This window comes from Chelonia mydas, chromosome 17, assembly GCF_015237465.2.
Source record: "Chelonia mydas isolate rCheMyd1 chromosome 17, rCheMyd1.pri.v2, whole genome shotgun sequence".
In the NCBI taxonomy this organism is placed as follows: Eukaryota; Metazoa; Chordata; order Testudines; family Cheloniidae; genus Chelonia; species Chelonia mydas.
In genome coordinates, this window is record NC_051257.2 from 4,273,798 (window position 1) to 4,296,544 (window position 22,747).

Here is a 22,747-nt window from a genome sequence, read left to right on the forward strand (position 1 = left end):
GGATTCAGACTGGTAACCCTGACTCCCCCTCAGCCAGCTAGAGCCTCTCTACACAGAAAGTGCACGTTGTACAAGACAGATTCACCATGGAGTGGCTCTGAAAAGAGGTCTTTATTGGTCTCTCGTCCGACAGGCATTGTAGTGAGTAGGGGCAATGTTAGTGCAAACTTTAAAATGCCTCAAGGGCTTTTTTCCTTTCCGTTACATAAGGCAAATTATTTGTAACAAAAACAGCATGAGAAGAATGCCTGCAACTCTGAGAGCATGTTACAAAGTGGAAACCCACCCATCTGACTGGCCTTTGTAGTTAATAATAATAATAAAAACAAAACACAGTACTAATCCGACAGTCATTGCAGTGACACATTGTTAGAGCTAAGCTTGGAAAGAGCCAATTCCATTAATCTTCCAGGAACATGTGACTATGTCCAGGGTAAGACCTGATGCCTGAAGGAACTGGGGTTTGGAGAGCTAAGTGCTTTCAAACACAGTCTTCAGCTCTTGTGCAGCGGCTGAATAAAAGCTACAAGGCAGCCTATCCTTTTGTAAACTCCCTGCTCCACAGATAAGTAAGGTCCAGGTTTGCCCCTGGTGGAGTTACTCGCTCCTGTGGAGTTATTCTCCAGGGATGAATGCAGCCCGTTGGTGCTAGCACCAAAGGTTACAAAGAGCCAGTGACTATCCTGGTGTTTCTTGTACATATGGTGATTGTCCATCAGAGGTCTGTGCTCAGAGCGGTTGGTGTTTTGCTTCTGCACCTGCTAGGGTCTTTAGTCCACAGAAAGATCTGGTTCTCGGCATTAAGCAAAGTGCTGCAGTCTGGGGCCAGTCTTGCAGGGGGTGTGGTACTAAGCAGGGTCAGGGGAAACAGTCAGTCAGTGCAGCAGATACTGTGGGCCCAAGTCAGCGTTGGTGTAGGACTAGACTAGGGGTGTCAGTCAGTGACCACTGTTTTGGTGTTGCCACCTCCAGCAGCTTGTTGCATTTCACCTATAATTCCTAGCTCCAGTTTCTTCTCTCTGGTTCTTTTCACCAGGGCTGAGTTAGTGGTTGTGTAATCCCAGACCTGGGGAAACATGGCACTTAGGTCTGCATGGAGTGTGGCCAAGGGACAAACTCGTGCTTAGCAGCAACTAGAAACTTCCCCAGAGGCAATGGACCAAATTCAGCCATGGCACAAGGGCAGCGTAAGGGGAGCAGACTGTTCAGAATATCACCCCCTTTTCTGTTCCCCCAGGGCCAGATTCTGCTCTGAGCTGGAAGGGTGTAAATCAGAATAACTCCGAACCTGAACGAGGTGAACCTGCCCCTCAGTGTGTATGACACCCTGGTTTTCCACAACCACTAAATGCTAAATCACACCAGTGACACCCCACAGGTTACACACACCACTGAATTTGGCCCAGAGTCTTCGGTGGGCGTTGCACCCACTGCTGCCAGGTCTGGGTCTGTGCCGTAGTCTTTCAATGCCAATGTCACCTATAAATTGACCAGAATATTTATAACAAACCCTCTTGCCTCCCCTCTCTCCTCTTTAGCATTTCATTGACCAATAGCTAGAGAGTCTGACCACAGCGAGGCTCTTTAGTGCTTCACCTACATAACGCTCCCACTAGCCAGGTTCCCCCCCAGACAGAAGGACACAGGACACTTGAGTGTTACAGAAAGAAAGTCCTTCTGTAACAGGCTGGTGCTGCTTCCCTGAACTGCAGCGGAGACAACACAGCTGCTTTAAAGTAAAAGGGCCTCCTAATACTAATGGGCAATGATGTTCCGGTCCCCACCTGGTACCTACAACACTGATTTTAATGGCAAGGCAGCTGGGAGAAGAGCCAGGATGCTGGCTTAGTCTCAAACCTTGTGGTCTGCAGCCTCTGCCGGCAATTATCTATTCTTGTCGGACGGTGAACTGCTGTAGAGTCGGACAGCTTTCTTACAGATCAGCATGAACCAGTAGAGCTGTGGGGCGATGAGAGAGGCATTGGCCACGTTGCAGTGCATGGGGATGTGGAAAGGCACCATGTAGATGGGGATCCCCGTGTGCCTGGCATAGGCCCTGTACATGAACGGGAAGAGGACAATCCGGCAGAGGAAGAACGTCACCAGGATGAGAATCCCATTCACCTTGTGCAGGAGTGTGTCCTGCATTTTTAGCTGCAAAAGAAACAAAGGGGGGGGTAAACGCTGCATATAAAGAGTGAATGTCCATGTCTATGTCACTGATTATTATCCCTGCAGTATGGTAATGCATGGAGATGTACAGGCATGGAGGGAAACAGTCCTTGCTTCAAAGAGGTTACAATCTATGGGCCTGAGTTAGTACACAGAGAAGACAATGGAAAGACTCTCATTGGCTCCAGAGAGCTTTGGATCAAGCCGATGGACGAGACAAAGACAGCATGGCCTGTGAGGGGAGGAAGGTGTCAGGGTGACTGGTGACAAAGGGTTTCCTAAATAAAGAGGATTGGTGAGGAGAGCTGCTGCTCTTTGGCTGGTGACTCGTTAGTGAGGACTCAGTCCATCCATCTTTGACTACAGTATGATGGAAGCAAGTGGGAACTAGGAAGCCAGTGTGGTCTTAAAACAGGGGTTTTCGGATGTGTGGATCACGAACAGCTGCTGTGGGGATCCTGACCACCTGCGTTTCCCACAATGTTAAATGAAAGAGGGCTCCTAGTTCGATGGAAAGCAGTTCCAGGTGGGTCCCGGGGTGGTAAAGGTTGAGAACCACTGCTGGATTTCCCAGGTAACCTTGCTCTTATTATTAAGGCTTTTTTGATCCCAATATTTAGGAGAGCAGTATGGGTAAAACAATACACCCCACCCCGTTCTTTTTAAAGATACATATGGGCCAGGCCTACCTGCATCAGGATTTTGCCCAGTGACACGAACGGAGTGCTCAGTTCTGCCACAAAGATGCAACCGACGAAGAAATCTCCAAGCTCTCCTCTGAGGTACTAGAAATAACCAGAGTGATTAGTGCAGGGACCTTCTCCTTCGTGGCCAAGTGGGGCCCAGTCCAACTCCCACTGACGCCAACTGGAGGCTTCCCAGTGCTTTCAGTGGTGTTGGCTCATGCCCCTCCTGAACAAAGCTGGAAGGAAGGTAACTTTATGGATTACCATGGGGATCGCAGCTTCTCTATTGGGTCCAGATGGCTCCCCCCAGGAGGTGGACTTGGAAGCAAAGATTTCTAAGCTCGTTGAAGATGATACTAATCGATGGTGACAGATACAGATCCAAGGTACACAGACTGATTAAAGCTTCCACTTGACTAAATTTTATGTTCAGACTAAACTGGTTTCAGTCCTGATAAGTTCAGAATAAGTCTAGGAGCAGAGCTTGGCATGTGCTGCTTGTAGACTCTGGGAAAGGAGGTGGAGGACTTTGGCTGTCCCATCTTTAGAGTCTCACCTACTAGTCAGTCTGTGAAATGTCCTAAATGGGAGAGATGTGGTGTCCCCGTGTTTCCAGGCATAGATGCTGGAACTAGGGGTGCAGGGGGCGCTGCAGCACCCCCTGATTGTGGTTTCCATTATATGCAGGGTTTATAGTTTGGGTCAGTGGCTCTCAGCACCCCCACTATACAAACTCTTCCAGCCCCCCTGTTCCCAGGTGGAAGAAGGTGCCCTGGAGCAATGGTTGATGGGGGGAGACCATGGGGCTGCACGGAGGGTTCAGGAGCAGAGTGAAGTGGACGATGAGGTGGAGCTGGGTGTGGGGAGTCCGGCTACTGCAGTGGGGGACAATCAAGGGTGAAATCCAGGGCAAAACTCCCATGGATGTCTTTCGAGCCAGGATTTCACTCCGGTGTTTAGAGACCACCCAGGAGGTAATGGGAATCAACAAAGACCACAACTGAGGCCACCATGTGCCCAGGCGTTGCTCCCAGTCTGGGACCAGGTGAGCGCTTCACTGTCTCTCTCAGTCTTAGGTTTGGTTAGACTGGTAATCCCGACTGCTTCCCCTACCTGCGCGACGGGTGTGAGGACAACCAGAATGAAGAGATGGTGCGTCACCATGAGGCGATCCTTCTCCAGGAAGCTCCTCACGCTGGCCAGCGAATGCTTCTTCTCCGAGGTGTCTTTGCTTTTGTGCCAGTGGCAGAGGTACATGACACATACGTCATAGATCATGTACGGGACGATGACCCAAACGTACTCCACTGCGAGCCAGTACCTAAGGGGAGGAAGTGATCTCGCATTATCATAGCCTCGTGCACAAGCGGAAGGCTGGAAGATGGAGGAGATCGAGACGCCTGGCTCACCAGCGTGATACTCCAGTTTTAGGCTGGTCTATCTCCATTGTCTGCAAGGCCCAAAGGAAAACTTGCCTCTACTAGGCCAACCCCTGCTGCGAGCACCCACTTTACCCTGTTGCTCACATTTCCATTACAGTTTTGTTCGACCTTTACTTCAAAAGCTAGGCTGTGCCTGCAGAACATCCCGTCAGAGGGTTTCACGGCACTTCCCCAAAGGTAGGAAAGTATCACCCTCCTGCTGTACAGACAGAGAAACTGAGGCCTTCAGAGACAAAGCTGCTTACCCAAGGTCACTTCAGTGCCACAGCCAGGAACAGAACCCAGGAGTCCTGAGCTCTAACGAGCTGAGAAGCTACCTCAGCATTGCCGCAGGTTAGCAGGCAGCTCCAGTGTCCTGCCAGGTTCTGAGTGCTCTGGTCCTGATGCAGCACCTTACAGGATTGAGCTCGTCAGCCCTTGCTTGAAGGGAGAGGCACTTACACTCAGAAGCAGTCTCACAAATTCAGATGGGGCACTAGTAAATGCTCCCTAGTGTGGCTTGTAGAACTGGGCTTGTAACATTGCTGTGCCTTGGTTTCTCAATCAGTAAAATGAGGATAAGAGTGCTTACCTAGTCCCCATTCATTACTGTTTGGAAAGCACTTTGGGATCCCTGAGTTAATCCCTGTGAGTTACTTTTGAGATCTCTGCTTGCCAGGTCTGAGAGAGCTGCAGAGTATTTTAGTTAGGCAATAAAATCCCCCAGTATGTGTGGTTATTGGGGAAACAGCCACATGTTGCAGCCTGTTCTCAATGTATCTTAGTGTCACAATTGCACAACATGGAATAACTGTAACCGATGCCTTGCAAAGAATTGCTGGCATGTTACTGGTCGATAACTTCTGTGCAGGACTGTGTTCCAAGGCCTGAACAGCCTCTGGTGTCTGGATGTCTAAAGAAATGTTTTCCTTCCATTCCTATTGCAGAGGAGGAGTGGGACAGGCCAGAAGGGATCATCAGCTCATCTACTTCCTCCTGTGCATCACAGCAGGCCACCAACACCGCCCAGCCCCCCTACAGTAACCTGACAACCAAAATTAGACTAAAGCATTACAGTCCACAGTAACTCTATATTTGTACAACACTTTGCACTATGCAGCCCCAGTCCTGGTCAGGGCTTCTGAGAAGGGCCACGGTACCAGTAATGAAATAATCATTCTTTGCCTATAGATCAGGGGTCTCAAACACGTGGCCCGCGGGCCGCATGGTTATTTTCTGTGGCCCGCCAGCTCCCCATGGCACCCCTGCCCCCCCAGCATTTACCTAGAGCGGCTCCGACCTGGCACACACCAGAGTCAGGGCAGGCTGCCTGCCTGCCTGCCCTGCCCCGCTCCGGGAAGCGTCCAGGACCTGGGGGGGCACGGGGGTGTGTGTGTTGCCCTGGCTGCTCTTCCAGGTACCTCCCCCGAAGCTCCCATTGGCCGGGAACGGGGAACCGTGGACAATGGGAGCTTCGGGGAGGTACCTGGAGGAGTAGCCAGGGCAACACACAGACCCCTGTGCCCTCCCAGGTTCCAGCTGCTTCCCGGAGCGGCACGGGGGCAGGGCAGGCAGGCTGGGAGCCTGCCTTGTCCCCGGTGAGCACCAGGCTGGACCCGCCCCCTGAACCCCTCCTGCAGCCAAACTCCCTGCCCTGAGCCCCCTGCCACACCCCTCCTGCAAACCCGACCCCCTGCCCTGAGCCCCCTGCAGCACCCTGCACCCCCTGGGCGCAGGGAGGGGGTGGAGTTGGGGTGGGGATTTCAGGGAAGAGGTGGGGCAGGGGCAGGGCCTCATGGAAGGGGTGGAGTGGTGGCGGGGCCAAGGCAGCGGTCGGGGCGGGGGTCAGTGGTGCAGCCCTCGGGCCAGCGTACTAGGCCTCATGTGGCCCTCGTGGTCATTTGAGTTTGAGACCCCCAGCTTAATATCTGTTGGGAAAATGATGCTGTCCTCATTTTTCCTTTTTGTCCAACTGAGCAAATTAAAATCTAAAATGCATCAGTGATGGGGGAGATTCCCTTACCCCATTTAGATTTCAAAGAGAATGGTATAACAGTGTCTGAGAGCAATCCAAAAGCCACCGCTTTTCAAAGAATGGCATTACTGGAGCATTTCCTCCAGCATTTGAAATGTGAGGGAAGGAGAACACAGGAAGTTTGTTCCTAGCTACTCTTTACACCCTTCCTCTTTATCATAAAAACCTATTTACGAGCGGCCTGCCCAGCACCCCCTTTAGTGATTCTTGTAAAGCCTTTGCAAAATTGCAGCCTGGCTGTGATTTAGGTGAGGTTTAATTACCTGTCATGTACCACATCCTTGCAATTAAGGACAACAATGATCCCAGAAACAGTAGCCATGGTAGCTTGAACAGAAGACACCATCCTGAAATTGACAAATAAGAAAAAAATCATACCCCTGCTAATCTTGCTATGACTAGAATGAAAGCGCCTCAGTGGTTGGAGGGATCACTGACAAAAAGGTGCATATTTACTTGATACCTACTCTACACCCTTCTAGCGTGGCACCTCTCTCCTCCCACACACAGTGTTTGTGTCTGAAACATGCCGATCCTTGTGTGATGTAAACGGACACCGCTCTATTGAAATCAGTGTAGTTGCATCAGTTTATTATCAGCTGAGGATATGGCCTGCAGTTTTTTTTCCAAGGCCTAGCCCTATTAAACACATTCCCTGGAAATAATAATGCATAGTTCCTAAAATATACATGGTCTTGCCCAGTAGCTGAACTATGTTAAACTGTCCCTTCTCCAAAGAGTTTGCATTCTAAAGGTACAAGTAGGTATGAAACAGCACAACACTGACAAACAAAACAGAGCCGAAACATGCTGTTTGTTTCTGGATGTCTCTTGCATTCACACACACTGTGTATCTGAGACCCATGCTGTGATGTTTTAGATGCACAGACCGCAAACACGGGGGTTACCAGAAATGTGCCATTCTCTTCTAAATGTACGTAACAGACGCTCTGCACAAGTCAGAAATGATACGCTATTCTAGATGCATGTTGCATAGACACACGCAGTGCACCCATGTCAGAAATGTTGTGCCGTTCGACATGGATGTTGCACAGCATCACACGGTCTCACCCGCTCAGGAACAAGCTCTTCTGTTCTCGGTGCCCATCATGTGGACATGCACGCTCTGCCTTTGGCCCGAGAATGCTGCTCGGTTCTATCCTAGATCTATGGGTATGTCTGTACTTATGGGCAGAGTGGATGCTGCACCGCAGTTAGCCCAGGTATAAATAGTGGAAATGGTGAAGCATGGCTTAGGTGAGTAAAGTGCCCTACATGCCTGAACCTGCAGGGTCCATGCCTTACCCGGGCTCTCTACACGGCTATTTTTAACAGCGTTGTGTCCCGCTGCCTCCCAGCTGCCAGTGCCTCCCTCACTGCGGAATGCTCCACCCGCATGAAGCCACACATCGACACGTGCGGATGCAGCCTGCCTCTCACTACAGCAGGCGGTGCCTGGACCCTGCAAGCCACCATCAAGGTAGATCTAGCCTCTCTCACACAGGCTGCCCGTGTCAGGCTCATGCCCTTGGGTCCGAGATCAGTGTCTCACACACACGCTGCCCTGTCCTGGATGCGCCCATCACTGCCCGTGCCAGCAGTACTGTGCTGGATCTCCCACACGCTGCAGCAGGCGCCAGATGTTGGCAGCCAGCTGTGCCGACCTAGCCGGTCGCCTAAGAGACTCCGGATGACCCCCGCCCCTTCATGCCCCCCGGTACCTGCTGCTGAGGAGGATCCGGTCCTTGAGGCTCCATGCCGGGGCAGCCCAGCCGAGACTCCGAACGGATAGAAAGAAGAGACCCGGGAAAAACACAGAAGCGATCGCCAGCGTTTGCCACATTAGCTCGGCGGAGTCCCCTGCCCTGCCCCGCCCCGGCTCGCCCCGCTCGCGGCTGGGCGCTGATAGCTGCCGGGCGAAAGGCTCCCGGAGCGCCAGCAGCCGCTACCCGGCAGGACTCTCGCCGCACCTGGTTTGTCAACAGCAGGCCGGGCGGCGGGGAGGAGGAGCAGAGCCGAGGGTGGGGGACAGTTTAGCGCCTCCCATCAGCCACTCGGTCAGCCACTCCCCGGGCCTTGCTCCTCTGCCCCCCGCGGTGGAACGCGGGTACACTGGGGGGCTGCTGCTGAGGGTTCCGCCCACAGAACGCTGGTAGCGCGGGGTGCCCCTCGGCGTTCCACCGGGAGAACGTTGGTACAGCGGAGGGTTCCGCCCACAGAACGCTAGCGGCGCGGAGCTGGTCCTCGGCGTTCCATCGGGAGAACGTTAGTACAGTGGAGGGTTCCGCCCACAGAACGCTGGTGGCGCGGAGCTGGTCCTCGGCGTTCCACCGGGAGAACGTTGGTACAGCAGAGGGTTCCGCCCACAGAACGCTAGCGGCGCGGAGCTGGTCCTCGGCGTTCCATCGGGAGAACGTTCGTACAGTGGAGGGTTCCGCCCACAGAACGCTGGTGGCGCGGAGCTGGTCCTCAGCGTTCCACCGGGAGAATGTTCGTACAGTGGAGGGGCCGCCCGTGGAACGTTGAACTCTGTGGAGTTCCCGGTTAAACTCTGCGCGGCTGGGGAGCGCAAGCCATGCACGGGTTTCCACACCGCTGGGGTGGCAGAGGTTGCTGAAGGGTGAGTGGGTGGAAGGGTGAAAGTCCATGGTAAATCTTGCACTGACTTCGAGGGGGATGACGACAAAGGATAGGATCCTTTATTTACAACCAGGTTTCAGAGTAGCAGCCGTGTTAGTCTGTATTTGCAAAAAGAAAAGGAGTACTTGTGGCACCTAAGAGTATCTCTAAGGTGCCACAAGTACTCCTTTTATTTACAACCACGTTATCTAGGACCTGAACTCTCACTGAAGCTATGCTGAAACCAGTTTAAAAAAAACCCTCCACTAAATAAACATTAAGCTATTTATGATGATTGAATTTTCTCATTCAGAATACTCCTGAAAATTTACCAGCCTATGCACAAATTTGCTCCCCTGCTCTTTACCACAGTGATGAACAAGCTGGTGATATTTTATATCCTGTTTAAAAAAAAAAAAAAAAGACATGTGAATGAATAGAATTTTTCAAGCGCCCTCGGCTAATGTTGATAGTTTGTAAAAGTGCCTTGGAGATGAAAAATGCTCAGCATTAAAAACCTGTGCATTCCTAATGCGGTTTCCTTAGGTCTGAGGTCTCCAGCACATTCTGCTCTGATTCTTGCCCCCATTTAATGACATAATTTCTATCTCTTGCAGTCGGACTGTAAGTTTTGCAGGATAGGGACTTTATTTTCTAATGTGTTTGTAAGATGCCACATATAGCAGTAAATAAATAATGCAGCGGGAACTCTGTGGGAGATTTGGCTATGCAACTACCTAAACTCATCTTCACAAGAGCCACTTTGCCAAGTAAGGCCGTGCACTCAGAAGTGGCAAAACAGGTTTGGCCATCTTAACCCACAAACTTTGCAGGCAAGTATTGCCAAACCAATCGGAGGATGAAACTATGGTAGGAAAATCAAAAGGGGGGAGTATATAACAGTGTGGTACTAGAAGCGGTACCATAACCAGCATCATCTCCATCTTTCCAGATAAGAGATTAGACTGTTCAAATATACAGTATAGCTTTGCACTTCTATTGTATCCTTTATCTGAGGATCTTAAAGTGCAGTAGAATCATCAATTAATTTAGTCTCAACACCCCAGTGAGACAGGAGAAACCTTGTTGTGGGTTGAGTTAAAACCTCATTTAAATTGATGTATGAAAACACCCTTCAATTACGTTATTTGTAAGAGATGATTAAGAGGCTACCCCTAAAACAAGGCCTATTAGAGTGTGCCCAGAAACTAGTACCATGTGGGTGTAGGTAATTCTACTGGGTATTGTAACCAGGTGTGAGAGATAGCATGCAGAACCTGAGAACAGAGAGAGAGAGAGAGAGGCAGGCAGAGTCAAAAAGCAAGAAAGCTAAGCAGTAGCCTTGAGCACAGTGTTACCCTGGAAAAAACTAGAGAGCTTTTGGTCTGATGTTGGCTAAAGAGGCTTTGGGACTGTAAATTAAGAAACTGCTTCTTTTGTTTTTAGTTCTTGTGTTCTGAGAAGCAGGACTTGTACATTCCTTGTAAATAAACAAGATTGCATCAAAGAGAATACCAGATACTATCAATTTCTGCTTCCAAGTGGAACTTCCCCAGGGCTCCAAAATTTGACTAGTTGATTCCCGTCCAAAAGAGGCAACTTTGGTCTTGGACATGGGATTCAATTTCTGAGATGAGGGAGTCTGTAAACTGGTATGACTGTTGAACCAAGATAGAGCAAATAATGGAGGTACTTGCAGAAATCAAAAATGGGCAGTGAGATTTAAAACAAGACCTAAAACAGAAACTGGAGGCTTCACAGAAGGAATTAAAGCAGCATCTGAAGGTGTGCCAGAAAGATGACCTGCAGGCAGAGATGAAGTCTCTGCTGGAGCAACAAATACAAAGCATCCAAACAGATTGGGAAGTCCAGCCATAACATGCCCAGGTGAGAATGGTAAAAGAGACTGATGAGTTGACCTGCAATCAGACTGCCATAGACCAGAAGGTTTTCCATTTAAATGGTAGAGACCAAGTAAACTTTAGCCAACCTGGAACTTGCCAACTGAGATGAGCTACAGAGGAAATTGAAGAGTCGCTGGCCACTATCCAAGGCAGCTCCTGGATGAGGAATTGAGCCAGCTGGAAGACTTGGATAGGACTGGACATTTACAACAGTTTTCTACCATTTGTCATCTACAGAGGGCTAGAGTGGAGAGGTTGGATTGTCCCAGCTCAGATAATGCAAAAGCCCCACTACCTTTCAGGGAAAAACAACTTAGGAGGCTCCTTTAGTTCAATCCAACATTATAGCTCAAATTAATGGTAGGGAGGAGGGACAGAAAGGGGCGTTGCTAGCAGCCAGTTCAATGGCCATCAGCCAGGATGGGCAGGGATAGTGTCACTAGCCTCTGTTTGCCAGAAGCTGGGAATGGGCAACAGGGGATGGATCACTTGATGATTACCTGTTCTGTTCATTCCCTCTGGGGCACCTGGCACTGGCCACTGTCGGAAAACAGGATACTGGGCTAGACGGACCTTTGGTCTCACCCAATACGGCCGTTCTTATGTTCTTAACTTAATCCCACAAAAAAGAATGAGTTATCCAGACCTGGTACAACAAGCCATGGACATATGGTTTGGAGATAGCTATCTATCTGAGCTGGCCAGGGCAAGAACCAAGAGTTAAAAAGAGGGGGAAAGAAGAAACCCCACTTGAACTGTCAGAGGACCTGCGGAGACTTGTGTTCTTAGGACACTCAGATACTGCTGAGACCTTCCAGTATAAACTGGTGAGGGACCAATTTATAGATGCTCGGCGAGACTTGGACTTGCCTATGAAGATCACCAAAAGGTGGCAAAGGACACTCTGAGGGGCTGTGGACTTTGCCACAGAATTTGAATCTTTCCTTGCAGTGGTTGTCGATAAGAGGAAGCAGCTGCTAATGAGGAAGATGGAAGTGGATCACCATGAGTCCTGTAAGTACAGTTCTGTGTCTAATATATCTGATGATAGAGGGGATTCTAATCTCTTATCTGGTTTGTGACTATGATGAACAATTATAACAAAAGATAAATGTGGTTTCTAAAATAAGGAAAATTGGCAAAAATTAAAGGGAAGAAGTTAAATGTGGGTATTGTGACAACTGGCTACAAAAATTACAAATTGGGGGAAGGCAGGCTGTTGCAAGTGTGTCGTGAAAGCCTCTCTCCCTTTTCAGGAAATCAGGGAGCCAGGGGAGACACCATGCTGGAGGGGCAAAGGTTGGTGGTATGAGAATTCGCCCCACAGGGTTTGTTTAGATCTGGACAGTTGAACAACAAGAATGGGAGTTTGTCTATTGAGTGCATAACAGGATGTGTTCTGTGTATAGGGATAATTGATGCAGGCTCAAACATAAAAGTTATTAGACTAGATACGGTAAAAAGGCTAGGGAATAGGGGATCCAAAAAGGAACCACCTCATGAGTCTCAAACAGAGACAATGACTAGGGCATGGGCACCTGTCCTAGAATTGGATTAGAAGATTGGATCTCTGAAATTTGAGCAAGAAGTTTTGATGACTGAAATAATGGATTAGCTAATAACTGGCTTGGATTTCATTATGGCTAATAACTGTGTAATCAATGGCAGGAAAGATGTCTTACAAATTCAGTCTGTGGCAGTCCCTTTAAAGATAGTTTATAGGCAGTTGGGTTGCAGTGAACCAGTTGTCCTGCCCCATAACCATTATAACAGCTACATGAAATTGTGCTTTCCAGCAAGAAGAAGAGTGGGAGTGGTTGAAACCTTCTTTTGAGACCCAGGGTCTCGAAGGAATCAAAGGGTCTACACAGAAAAAAAAACCTGCCCCTGGCTGTGAGTCTCAGAGCCAGGGTCAACTGATTCAGTTTCACTGGGGGTTGTGCCGCAGGATTAAAAATAGCAGTGTAGATGTTTGGGTGGCAGCCTGGGCTCTGAAACCCAGTGAGGGGGGAGAGCTCAGAGTTTAGGCTCCAGGCCAAGCCGGAATGTCTATATTGCCACAGCAGGAGCCCAGGTCAGCTGACCCAGGCTCTGAGACTTGTGTCATGGGGTTGTTTTTTTTGTTTTGTTTTGCTGTGTAGACATACCTTTAGCTGTTAAAGCGCTGCTTGTTCTGAAACAAGAACTGGTCCCTGTTGGTTTGCTGAATGTTTCTGACAAGTAGCAAATAGTAAAGAAAGGAAGCCATTTCAGTGGTCAGCAGAGCGGTATAACATTTTCAGAGTTGAAAAAGGCTTCTGGGATTGCTCCTGAGCACTGTAGTTAGGCCAACCTAGATCCCAGTGTAGATATGGCTAGGTTGAAGACCTGCTAAATCAACTGCCGATTGCTCTCCCGTTGACTCCGGTACTCCACCGGAATGAGACGCATAAGGTAAGTCGACCCAGTGCAGCGTAGACACGGCAATAAGTCAACCTAAGGTACGTCGACTCCAGCTACGTTATTCACGTAGGTGGAGTTGCGTAACTTAGGTCGACTTAACCCCGTAGTGTAAATCTGCCCTTGGAGAGGTGGATTACCTACACGAATGGGGAAAACCCCTTCTGTTGATGTAGGAAGCATCTACGGTGTGGCACTACAGTGCCATAACTGTGCTGCTGTAGCATAGACAGACCCCTTGTTAGGGACTGAGTTAAAACTGCATTCAAATTGATGTGTGAACACATGCTTAATTTAAAAATAATTGTAAGAGACCATTAAGGGGCTACCTCTAAAACCCCTAAGGCCTATCAGAGTCTGCCCAGAAACAAGCATCATGTGGGCAGGGGGTTCCACTGTGTATTGTGAGTGACCAAGTGGAATTGGAAACTGAGAACAGAGAGAGAAAGGAAGAGGCAAAAAGCAAGAAAGCCAAGCAGAAGCCTGTGAGTGAAGTATGACCCTGGAAAAAGCTAGAGAGAATGTGGTTTTGGGTCTGGTGTTGACTAAAGAGGCTTGGAGCTGTAAGCTGAGAAACTGCTCCTTTTGTTCTTAGTTCCTCCTGTGTTTGGAGAAACAAGACTTTGTAGATTCCTTTCAAATAAACAAGATCGCATCAAGAGAATACCAGACTCCATCAATTTCTCTTTCCAGCTGGGCCCCAAAATTTGACTAGCCACTTGGGTCATCCCCATTTGACAGGCAAGACAGCTGGCACAAAAATAAGTTTAACTAATTTGCACAAGAACACAGAGCTGAGAACATGTCTATTTACCCTGATTCACAGCCCCCTTCTTTAATCACTAGATAAAGCTTCCTCTCCAGTGAGGTTTTCTTTGACACTGCTATAAATCTGTGTAGAGTTCAGCCAAAGCAGACCTGACCCATGAGGTAATGAAATCAGTTTGTACGTAAACTTGAATAAAAGTGTCAGACACTTCCCTGGATGTTTTGTAAATAGTGTATTGATCATCAGAGTTATTCCCCATCAAGAGTTTGGTTGTATTAGCAGCACAAGTGCGCTCCTGTTCCAATAATTTTTGTATTGCTCCTGGTCTATTCTCACCACCTTGTAATAAACACATGTAAATGTAACAAAATCTTCCTAGGTAGTCATTTCCCATTTTGTATGGGTGCAACTGATTGTCCCTTCTTAAGTGGCGCACTTTGCATTAGTCCTTATTGAATTTCATGTGAATGGGAGCCTTTCCCTTTACTTTGACAGGTTTTGGATCAAGCCCTTATGTAGGTGAGTAGCCCCACTGAGGTCAATGAGTAACGGTTGTGGGACTGGCTGCTATACTAGATTGGGAAAATTCTTTCAATTATGTTTAAGTGAAAATGTCCATTTAACACTTCCATAAATCCAACTCATTTAAACTGTACCTCTGAAAGTTAGTCTATAGTGGGTCTGAAGCACTGAAGCAGCAGCATGCAGGAACATGTATTGTGGCTGCCCATATTGTGTAAGTCCTGTGAACAAACAAAGAAATTCATTTTCCAAATTGACAGGAACAAACAAATCCCAGGATTAAAATAATTCAGGACAGACAGGAGAATCCCATCTATTTTTATTTCTATATTTGCAATATAAATCTGTATTTATTTGTAGGCAATCTTTATGCTAATTTGCTTTCCCCATTTTCTATATTACTTCCAGCATTTCACATTATTGGGGGAGAACAAAAGCACACTTGTGACACAGTGTGCGTTTCTGATTATGTTTCATTGATAACAATCTTTGCTTTCCGTCAACCGTTACTGTTCAATTGTGTGTTCAGTATTATTTCCTAAGCAATTCTGGGGGAGGGTTACGAAGTCCAAGGCCACGTCTTTGGTGTTACATATAGATGAAATTTAACCTCTTTGGTTTTCAGAAAGTTTTGGGAAATAAAGGTGGTGGTGGGGAGTGAAAATTAACATGAGTTGTTGGATGAACAGAGGTCATGTTGGGAGAGGCTAGACTAAGGTGGGGTGGATGAAGGAACTGTAAGAGCTGCTAGCAGGCCTAATGCTAACAACGGTAGATTGAATAAATGGACACAAATCAGATGTCAAGAATTATAACATTCATAAACCAGTCGGAGAACACTTCAATCTCTCTGGTCACGCAGTTACAGACATGAAGGTCGCTATTTTACAACAAAAAAACTTCAAATCCAGACTCCAGTGAGAAACTGCTGAATTGGAATTCATTTGCAAATTGGATACTATTAATTTAGGCTTAAATAGAGACTGGGAGTGGCTAAGTCATTATGTAAGGTAGCCTATTTCCCCTTGTTTTTTCCTAAACCCCCCCCCCACCCCGACGTTCTGGTTAAACTTGGGATTTATGCTGGAAATGGACCACCTTGATTATCATACACATCGTAAGGAGAGTGGTCAGTTTGGATGAGCTATTACCAGCAGGAGAGTGAGTTTGTGGGGGGGGGGGGTGAGAAAACCTGAATTTGTGCTGGAAATGGCCCACCTTGATTATCATGCACATTGTAGGGAGAGTGGTCACTTTGGATGAGCTATTACCAGCAGGAGAGTGAGTTTGTGTGTGTATGGGGGTGGGGGGGTGAGAAAACCTGGATTTGTGCTGGAAATGGCCCACCTTGATTATCATGCACATTGTAGGGAGAGTGGTCACTTTGGATGAGCTATTACCAGCAGGAGAGTGAGTTTGTGTGTGTATGGGGGTGGGGGGGTGAGAAAACCTGGATTTGTGCTGGAAATGGCCCACCTTGATTATCATGCACATTGTAGGGAGAGTGGTCACTTTGGATAAGCTATTACCAGCAGGAGAGTGAGTTTGTGTGTGTGTGTTTTGGGGGGGGGGGGGGCGGGGGGTGAGAAAACCTGGATTTGTGCTGGAAATGGCCCACCTTGATTTTCATACACATTGTAAGGAGAGTGGTCACTTTGGATAAGCTATTACCAGCAGGAGAGTGAGTTTGTGTGTGTGGTTTTTTGAAAAAAAAGTGGGGGGGGGGTGAGAAAACCTGGATTTGTGCTGGAAGTGGCCCAACTTGATTATCATACACATTGTAAAGAGAGTGGTCACTTTAGATAAGCTATTACCAGCAGGAGAGTGGGGTGGGAGGAGGTATTGTTTCATGGTCTCTGTGTATATAATGTCTTCTGCAGTTTCCACAGTATGCATCCGATGAAGTGACCTGTAGCTCACGAAAGCTTATGCTCAGATAAATTGGTTAGTCTCTAAGGTGCCACAAGTACTCCTTTTCTTTTTGCGAATACAGACTAACACGGCTGTTACTCTGAAACGGTAGCTGTGGTAACTTGCCAGGTGAGGGCTCTGACACAGTAAGCAAGAGGGAGGGGGAGTGGAGAGGCAGTGTTAAGGATGGGGAGGAGCTGTAGAGTCAGATGAGCAAGCCAAGTGTTTGTGAGTTAACTGTGCTCTGGGTGTACTGTGATTTTGATCATTGAGAAATTCCTGATCCATCTCTGAAGTGGCATGTCAGAAATAAAGGGTTACATTTATTATTACGGCAGGGTTCTCAAACCTTCCTGGAACGGGAACCACACTGCACTTAGTCTCTAAGGTGCCACAAGTACTCCTCGTTCTTTTTGCTGATACCCACTCTGAAAACTGCAAGAGTTGTTTCACAGAGTTCCCCCTTCTGTTCCTAATTGTAGAATATAGCCACCCTGAGGGCAACTAGTGCAATTGTGACATGGGCATGTCATACTGGGAAAGTCTGAGGTAGGTTTATCTACTTTTAATACAATATAGCAGCTGGGAAAGAGGCAAAATCAAACCATGGGAGCAGCAGGTGTTCCACAGCCCCCAGTTTGAGAATCGCTGCAGTACAGTATGCTTAATAGGTTTGTTGCAGGATAAAGGTCTTAGTGTGTGAGGTCTGCAGGCTACGCGTGCGCGCACACACACACACACAATTGCTTGCACTCAGTGGGACTACTCTTGTGCAAAAATGAAGCATGCATATAAGTGTTTCGTGAATCTTTGGGACTATTCACAGGAGTAAGTACTGTCTCTGTTCTCGGCCCCTGCACCTGTATTTCTCCTGAGTGGTCCAGCAAAGGCCCCACTCTCAGGCTTCCAGCTCCTGAGCCTTTTTGAGGGGAGACCTGTATTTCTCTCCCTTTGGACTGGGGTTTCCCATGCTGCACTGTTCCCTGCCTTCACTGTGTGATTCCTGACTGTGACAGGCTGCCCAAGCACGCCTGCTTACTTTCTCTTCGGAGACTGACCAGAGTCATTGTCAACACTTGTAAGTTACTACCCGGGTCTTTCTATGCAAGCCTATTTTATTCTTCAAGTAAAAGCACTACAGAGGAAACATGTTAAAAAACAATAAAGTAACCTACCTCCATGCTAATAACCTTACCAGGCCCCAACCCCATTCTACCATGAGCTCTGGCAGGAGCAGTCCTTCGACACCCCAGCCAGTGTTTCCTTTGTGGTCTCAAGTTCATCACAGCTTCAGCTCAGAACTGCCCAGTCCTTCCAACCCTCCCCCAAGGACTGGGGTCCTCCATGGATCAGGAGACTTGTCCGTTTGCTGGATCAGGAAGAAAGCCCTGAGCCAGTTTAAAACTAGGCTATTTATCCAAAAAGCCTTTCTTTGTCTGTTAGTCCAAACTAGACAATCTAGTTTGAACTAGTATATGTACACCTCTCCAGGGGTGGTTTCAAAGGGTTGATAACAAAGGAAGTACATTAGCCTCCCCCTCCAACTAGAGAACACTGCCACAATCACACATGCACAATTGCATTTTTAATACAATAGTCCCTTAAAAGGATTAACCACTCTACTTCAGTAAGGTTTAACTTCATTCAATAAAATTCATTTAGGATATTACAGGTTGTCGGTCTGTCCCAACTACAACCAAGTCAGGCTCCGAGGCCCAGATCCTCAAAGGTATGTAGGCATCTAACTCCCACTGAGCCTCTTGGCCTAGGAGCCCTGCAGCATTAAGAGCCAGACCCTAAGCAGAGTCTGTTCAAATGAAGTGTGTGGGAGATGAGCGTGCTCAGCAGCTCTCAGGATCAGGCCCTGACCCTTGAGTTTCTGACTTTCATTGCTAAGAACAGGTTTTGAGAGTGCTAGCTTGGCAAGATGGGAGAGTCGGCACCATGTAAAACTGAAACTAAACAAAGCCAGAGTGCAGCCAAAGGTCTGTGAGCCGTGGCTAACAAGTAGACGAGCTTGTTGGCCAAAGAACGCCACTTACCCATAGGGAAATTTGCACTTGTCTGCACTGGTGAGGAGGATCATCCAGCAGGGAATTATAACAGGAGGTGCAGACTCCATGGGCTACTCATCATGGTAAGTTTAGCCTTATAGACAGATGTGTTTTTTTTTTCTCCCCCATCTCAAATCCTAGTGCTTACAACCTGGTTCTGATGCTTGTGTTTTCACCCTTTCTGAGGAGGATGCAGTAGTGTGGCCTACTGGAACGGGCACCATACAAGGAATCAGAAGATTTGGGATCTCTGCTGGAGTGCAACTCACAAGTGCTCTGCTGTGCTACATGAAAACAGGATTTAAGACAGAAATAATTATGTGAAGAAATATGTAATCAAGACAAACAGATTTTCATTAGCGCTGTGAGGTGGTGGGCCAGCCTGAGCATTCTAGCACCAGGAGGAATAATGGACTTTTGATAAATGAAGGCTCATTATAAGGAAAATACGTGTCTTTTATTAGTAAGAGTGCTCTGAATACAGAACTGGGAGACAGGAGTTCAGTTCCCAGTTCTATTCGTAATTCCCAACCTGGGGCAACTCACTTCACCTTTCAAGCTTAGTGATGATAACATCTCAGAGGGTTTGATCCTGTCCCCTGTGGGAGTCTTTCAGGCCACTCCAAATTCTAACACCAAAAGCAGGGGCACTGCTAAGTAAAGGTCCGTCTTTTTCCTGTTATGTGACCTTCACACAATGCCAGAAATCCCACCTGGTGCCCCCAGCACAGCCTGTCACCCCCTCCTCCAGTGCTGCCAGCCCACTGCTCCCAGTGCCCCCTCCTGCTCCTCCAGTTCTGCCAGCCCACTGCTCCCAGTGCCCCCTCCTGCTCCTCCAGTGATGCCAGCCCTCTGCTCCCAGTGCTCCTCCAGTGCTGCCAGCCCACTGCCCCCTCCCCGCTCCAGTGCTGCCAGCCCACTGCTCCCAGTGCCCCCTCCTGCTCCTCCAGTGCTGCCAGCCCTCTGCTCCCAGTGCTCCTCCTGCTCCTCCAGTGCTGCCAGCCCACTCCCCCTCCCCTCTCCAGTGTTGCCAGCCCACTGCTCCCAGTGCCCCTCTTGCTCCTCCAGTGCTGCCAGCCCTCTGCTCCCAGTGCTCCTCCTGCTCCTCCAGTGCTGCCAGCCCACTCCCCCTCCCCTCTCCAGTGCTGCCAGCCCACTGCTCCCAGTGCTCCTCCTGCTCCTCCAGTGCTGCCAGCCCTCTGCTCCCAGTGCTCCTCCTGCTCCTCCAGTGCTGCCAGCCCACTCCCCCTCCCCTCTCCAGTGCTGCCAGCCCACTGCTCCCAGTGCCCCCTCCTGCTCCTCCAGTGATGCCAGCCCTCTGCTCCCAGTGCTCCTCCTGCTCCTCCAGTGCTGCCAGCCCACTCCCTCTCCCCTCTCCAGTGTTGCCAGCCCACTGCTCCCAGTGCCCCTCCTGCTCCTCCAGTGATGCCAGCCCACTCCCTCTCCCCTCTCCAGTGATGCCAGCCCTCTGCTCCCAGTGCTCCTCCTGCTCCTCCAGTGCTGCCAGCCCACTCCCTCTCCCCTCTCCAGTGTTGCCAGCCCACTGCTCCCAGTGCCCCTCCTGCTCCTCCAGTGATGCCAGCCCTCTGCTCCCAGTGCCCCCTCCTGCCCCCGCTCCAGGGCTGCCAACCCCCCGCTCCAGGGCTGCCAACCCCCCCCCCCCCCGCTCCAGGGCTGCCAGCCACGTGAACCCTCCCGCTCCTCCCGTGCTGCCTGCCCCTCCCCCTCTCCAGTGCTTGCACTGCCACCTAGTGCCCCATCCCCCTCACTGCCCTTCCCGCTCCTCGTCCCTCGCGACCCCATCCCCGCCCCCAGGCCAGTGCCCCCCGCCCGCGGCTGCCCCGCCCCCGAGCCGGGCGCCAGCAGGCGGGGCGGCCGCTGGTTGGCCGGAGTCCCCGGCGTCCCGCCGCTCCCGGAAGCGGCGCGGGGCAGGCCGGGATGGAGGAGGACGAGCTGGAGTGTGTGGAGGAGCTGGAGGCCGTGCTGCAGCTGGCCCCTGAGGTGCAGCTGGCCATAGAGCAGGTGAGGGCCGGGCCGGGGCTGAGAGGGGCGGGGCTCGGCTCCTGGGGGGGCAGGGGCGCTTCCCTCTGGGGGCCAGGGGCGCTCTCCTCTGAAGGGGTGGTGGGGGCGGGGCAGGGACGCTCTCCCCTGGGGGAGTTGGTGGGGGGGGGCAGGGATGCTCTCCTCTGAAGGGGTGGTGGGGGCGGGGCAGGGATGCTCTCCCCTGGGGGAGTTGGTGGGGGGGCAGGGCCGCTCTCCCCTGAAGGGGTGGTGGGGGCGGGGCAGGGCCGCTCTCCCCTGGGGGAGTTGGTGGGGGGGCAGGGCCGCTCTCCCCTGGGGGAGTTGGTGGGGGGGCAGGGCCGCTCTCCCCTGAAGGGGTTGGGGGTGCGGGGGGCAGGGCCGCTCTCCCCTGAAGGGGTTGGGGGTGCGGGGGGCAGGGCCGCTCTCCCCTGAAGGGGTTGGGGGGGCGCGGGGGGCAGGGCCGCTCTCCCCTGAAGGGGTGGTGGGGGCGCGGGGGGCAGGGCCGCTCTTCTCTTGGATGGGGGCTGAGATTCTGGTGGAATCTTAGATTAATTTATCATCATTCAGGTAGTATTAACTTTCCTAGTAAATGAATGTCTGTCCATGCCTCAGCCTTTCCCCCCCTGTTGCTTCAGGCCTGGACTGTAGAGGGAGCCAACCTGCGTGTGGTTTTTATCAACCATTATAGGCTTAAGTGAACCACAAAAGAACCCTTGGCTGATTTGGATCTTGGAGAAATATCACCCTGTCCCACCCTTTCAAAGGAGGCCATTGGTTTGCAGAGGCATGCTTCAGGGCAGTCACAACCCTTTTCAGTGAGCAGCCCACACATATCCTTCTGGAGCCAAAGTCCTCAGATGTACCTTAAAATTCTTTGTGCTCCAAAGGAGATGCAATGGAATTAGCAACAGCCTGTGGTGAAATCCTGGCCCTGTTGAATGCAATGGCAAAATTCACATGGACTTCCCTTGGGCCAGGATTTCACTCTTGGTGTCTGAACAGGAACCTGTCATAGGTGAAAATCTAGAGGCAGGGAATGGGAGCTGCCTCACAACACATCGCTCAGATGATCCTCTTGGGTGTTAAAGTTAACAAGTTAAGTTGCAGACTTTCTTTGAATGAGCTAGAGGGGATGCTGGAGACTGATGCAGCTGCAGGGATGCACGGCACCTATCAATAAGGAAGGCAGCAGCATTTCTTTGTCATTGTTTTTGTGGGTGTCATTTATGCTGTGAGGTTAATGGGTTTTTTTTGTTTTGTTTTTTAAAGCAATATCCCTGACACTTTGGGATCTTTTCATGGGATGGGTGGAAGAGGGGAACTTGATGCTGAACAGTTGAACCATTTTCACTGAGAACCTTGAGAGCAGCTAAATTAATCCTGAGGTCTAATGGAAACTGGAACTTGGCTGTAATAATAATACTTTGCATTTCATAGATTCATAAATGCTAAGGCCAGAAGGGATCATTATAATCATCTAGTCCGATTTCCTGCATGACACAGACTAAAGAACCTCATCCAATATTTTCTGAGCTATAGCATATTTTTTAGAACAATAGCCAGTCTGGAGGATCCACAATGTCTCTGAGTTGTTTCAATGGATAATTATTCTCACTGGTAAAAAAAAAAAAAAAAATAATTGCACCTTACTTTTGAATTTGACTCACTTTAGTTTCCAACTACTGGGTCTTGTGCCTTTTTCTGCTAGTGACACTTTAAAGGAACTTAAAGTGCTTGCAAGGACTGAGTTAAAGGAACAGTATTAATTCAAATTTGGCCCCACATTTAATTTTTTTTTTTTAAAAAGCTCTAAAGCCCATGGCAAATGTTCTTATAAATTATAAAAAGCAGTGAAAACGGTTGTTTTAAAACAAATATTTTGCTCCACTGTTGGAAATTCAATCAACTACAGCACTAAGAACATGAGAATGAAATTGGCTATAAACAAAGGTGCTACTGACTGTCAGTGGCCAAGCTGAGAGTAATGGAAAAAGTTAGCATCCCAGGTAAATAAACTTGTTTATTGCATATGATTTTAAAGTTGAAGACTTCAGGTCTTGCCTGTGATGTATCATAATCCCTATGTTAGAGATGGAGAGCGACCTAGAGACCACAAAACAGGAGGCCATTAATCTTAGTGAGAATTTTAATTCCTTCAGGGTGGTGAGATTTCTTTCCTTTTCCTCACAAAAA

The 22,747-nt window shown here is 49.4% G+C and overlaps 2 protein-coding genes across 8 annotated transcripts in view; one reads left to right on the top strand and one right to left on the bottom strand.

Annotated features, from left to right (window-relative positions):
* Positions 1 to 92: 92 nt before the first annotated feature.
* Positions 93 to 8,208, bottom strand: TLCD3A (TLC domain containing 3A). Of its 2 annotated transcripts, XM_043531324.1 has the most exons (6): positions 8,036 to 8,208; positions 6,578 to 6,661; positions 3,972 to 4,179; positions 2,862 to 2,957; positions 1,858 to 2,154; positions 93 to 1,066 (listed from the first exon to the last, which is right to left on the bottom strand). In XM_043531324.1, exons 1-5 carry the CDS (start codon positions 8,155 to 8,157, stop codon positions 1,885 to 1,887), a joined length of 780 nt encoding a protein of 259 aa, XP_043387259.1. In that variant the 5' UTR covers positions 8,158 to 8,208; the 3' UTR covers positions 93 to 1,066; positions 1,858 to 1,884. The 2 variants fall into 2 exon arrangements, with proteins under 2 accessions (XP_043387259.1, XP_007057713.2); XM_007057651.4 differs by having other exon boundaries at positions 93 to 2,154; positions 8,036 to 8,180.
* Positions 8,209 to 10,384: 2,176 nt separating this feature from the next.
* The window catches only part of VPS53 (VPS53 subunit of GARP complex), a 99,157-nt gene continuing 86,794 nt past the window's right edge, over positions 10,385 to 22,747 (top strand). For 2 of the 6 annotated variants that reach the window (XR_006286357.1, XM_027820180.3), the window contains exon 1: positions 10,385 to 11,851. Coding sequence is in view for 3 of the 6 variants with exons in the window: in XM_027820180.3 (XP_027675981.2) it covers positions 11,843 to 11,851 (9 nt within the window). In the remaining 3 variants the exon portion in view is untranslated. Of the gene's footprint in view, positions 11,852 to 20,313; positions 20,555 to 22,747 lie in introns of those variants that run through there. The other 4 variants (XR_006286358.1, XM_037880616.2, XR_006286356.1 and 1 more) reach the window with 3 other exon arrangements.

Coding starts and splice junctions, on each gene's coding strand:
- TLCD3A (XM_043531324.1), bottom strand. CDS start 8,157: ATGTGGCAAACGCTGGCGATCGCTTCTGTGTTTTTCCCGGGTCTCTTC. Junction 4,180..6,577: donor AAGGATGTGGTACATGACAG/GTAATTAAACCT, acceptor TCCTCCCCTTAG/GTACTGGCTCGCAGTGGAGT. Junction 2,958..3,971: donor TCCTCACACCCGTCGCGCAG/GTAGGGGAAGCA, acceptor GGTTATTTCTAG/TACCTCAGAGGAGAGCTTGG.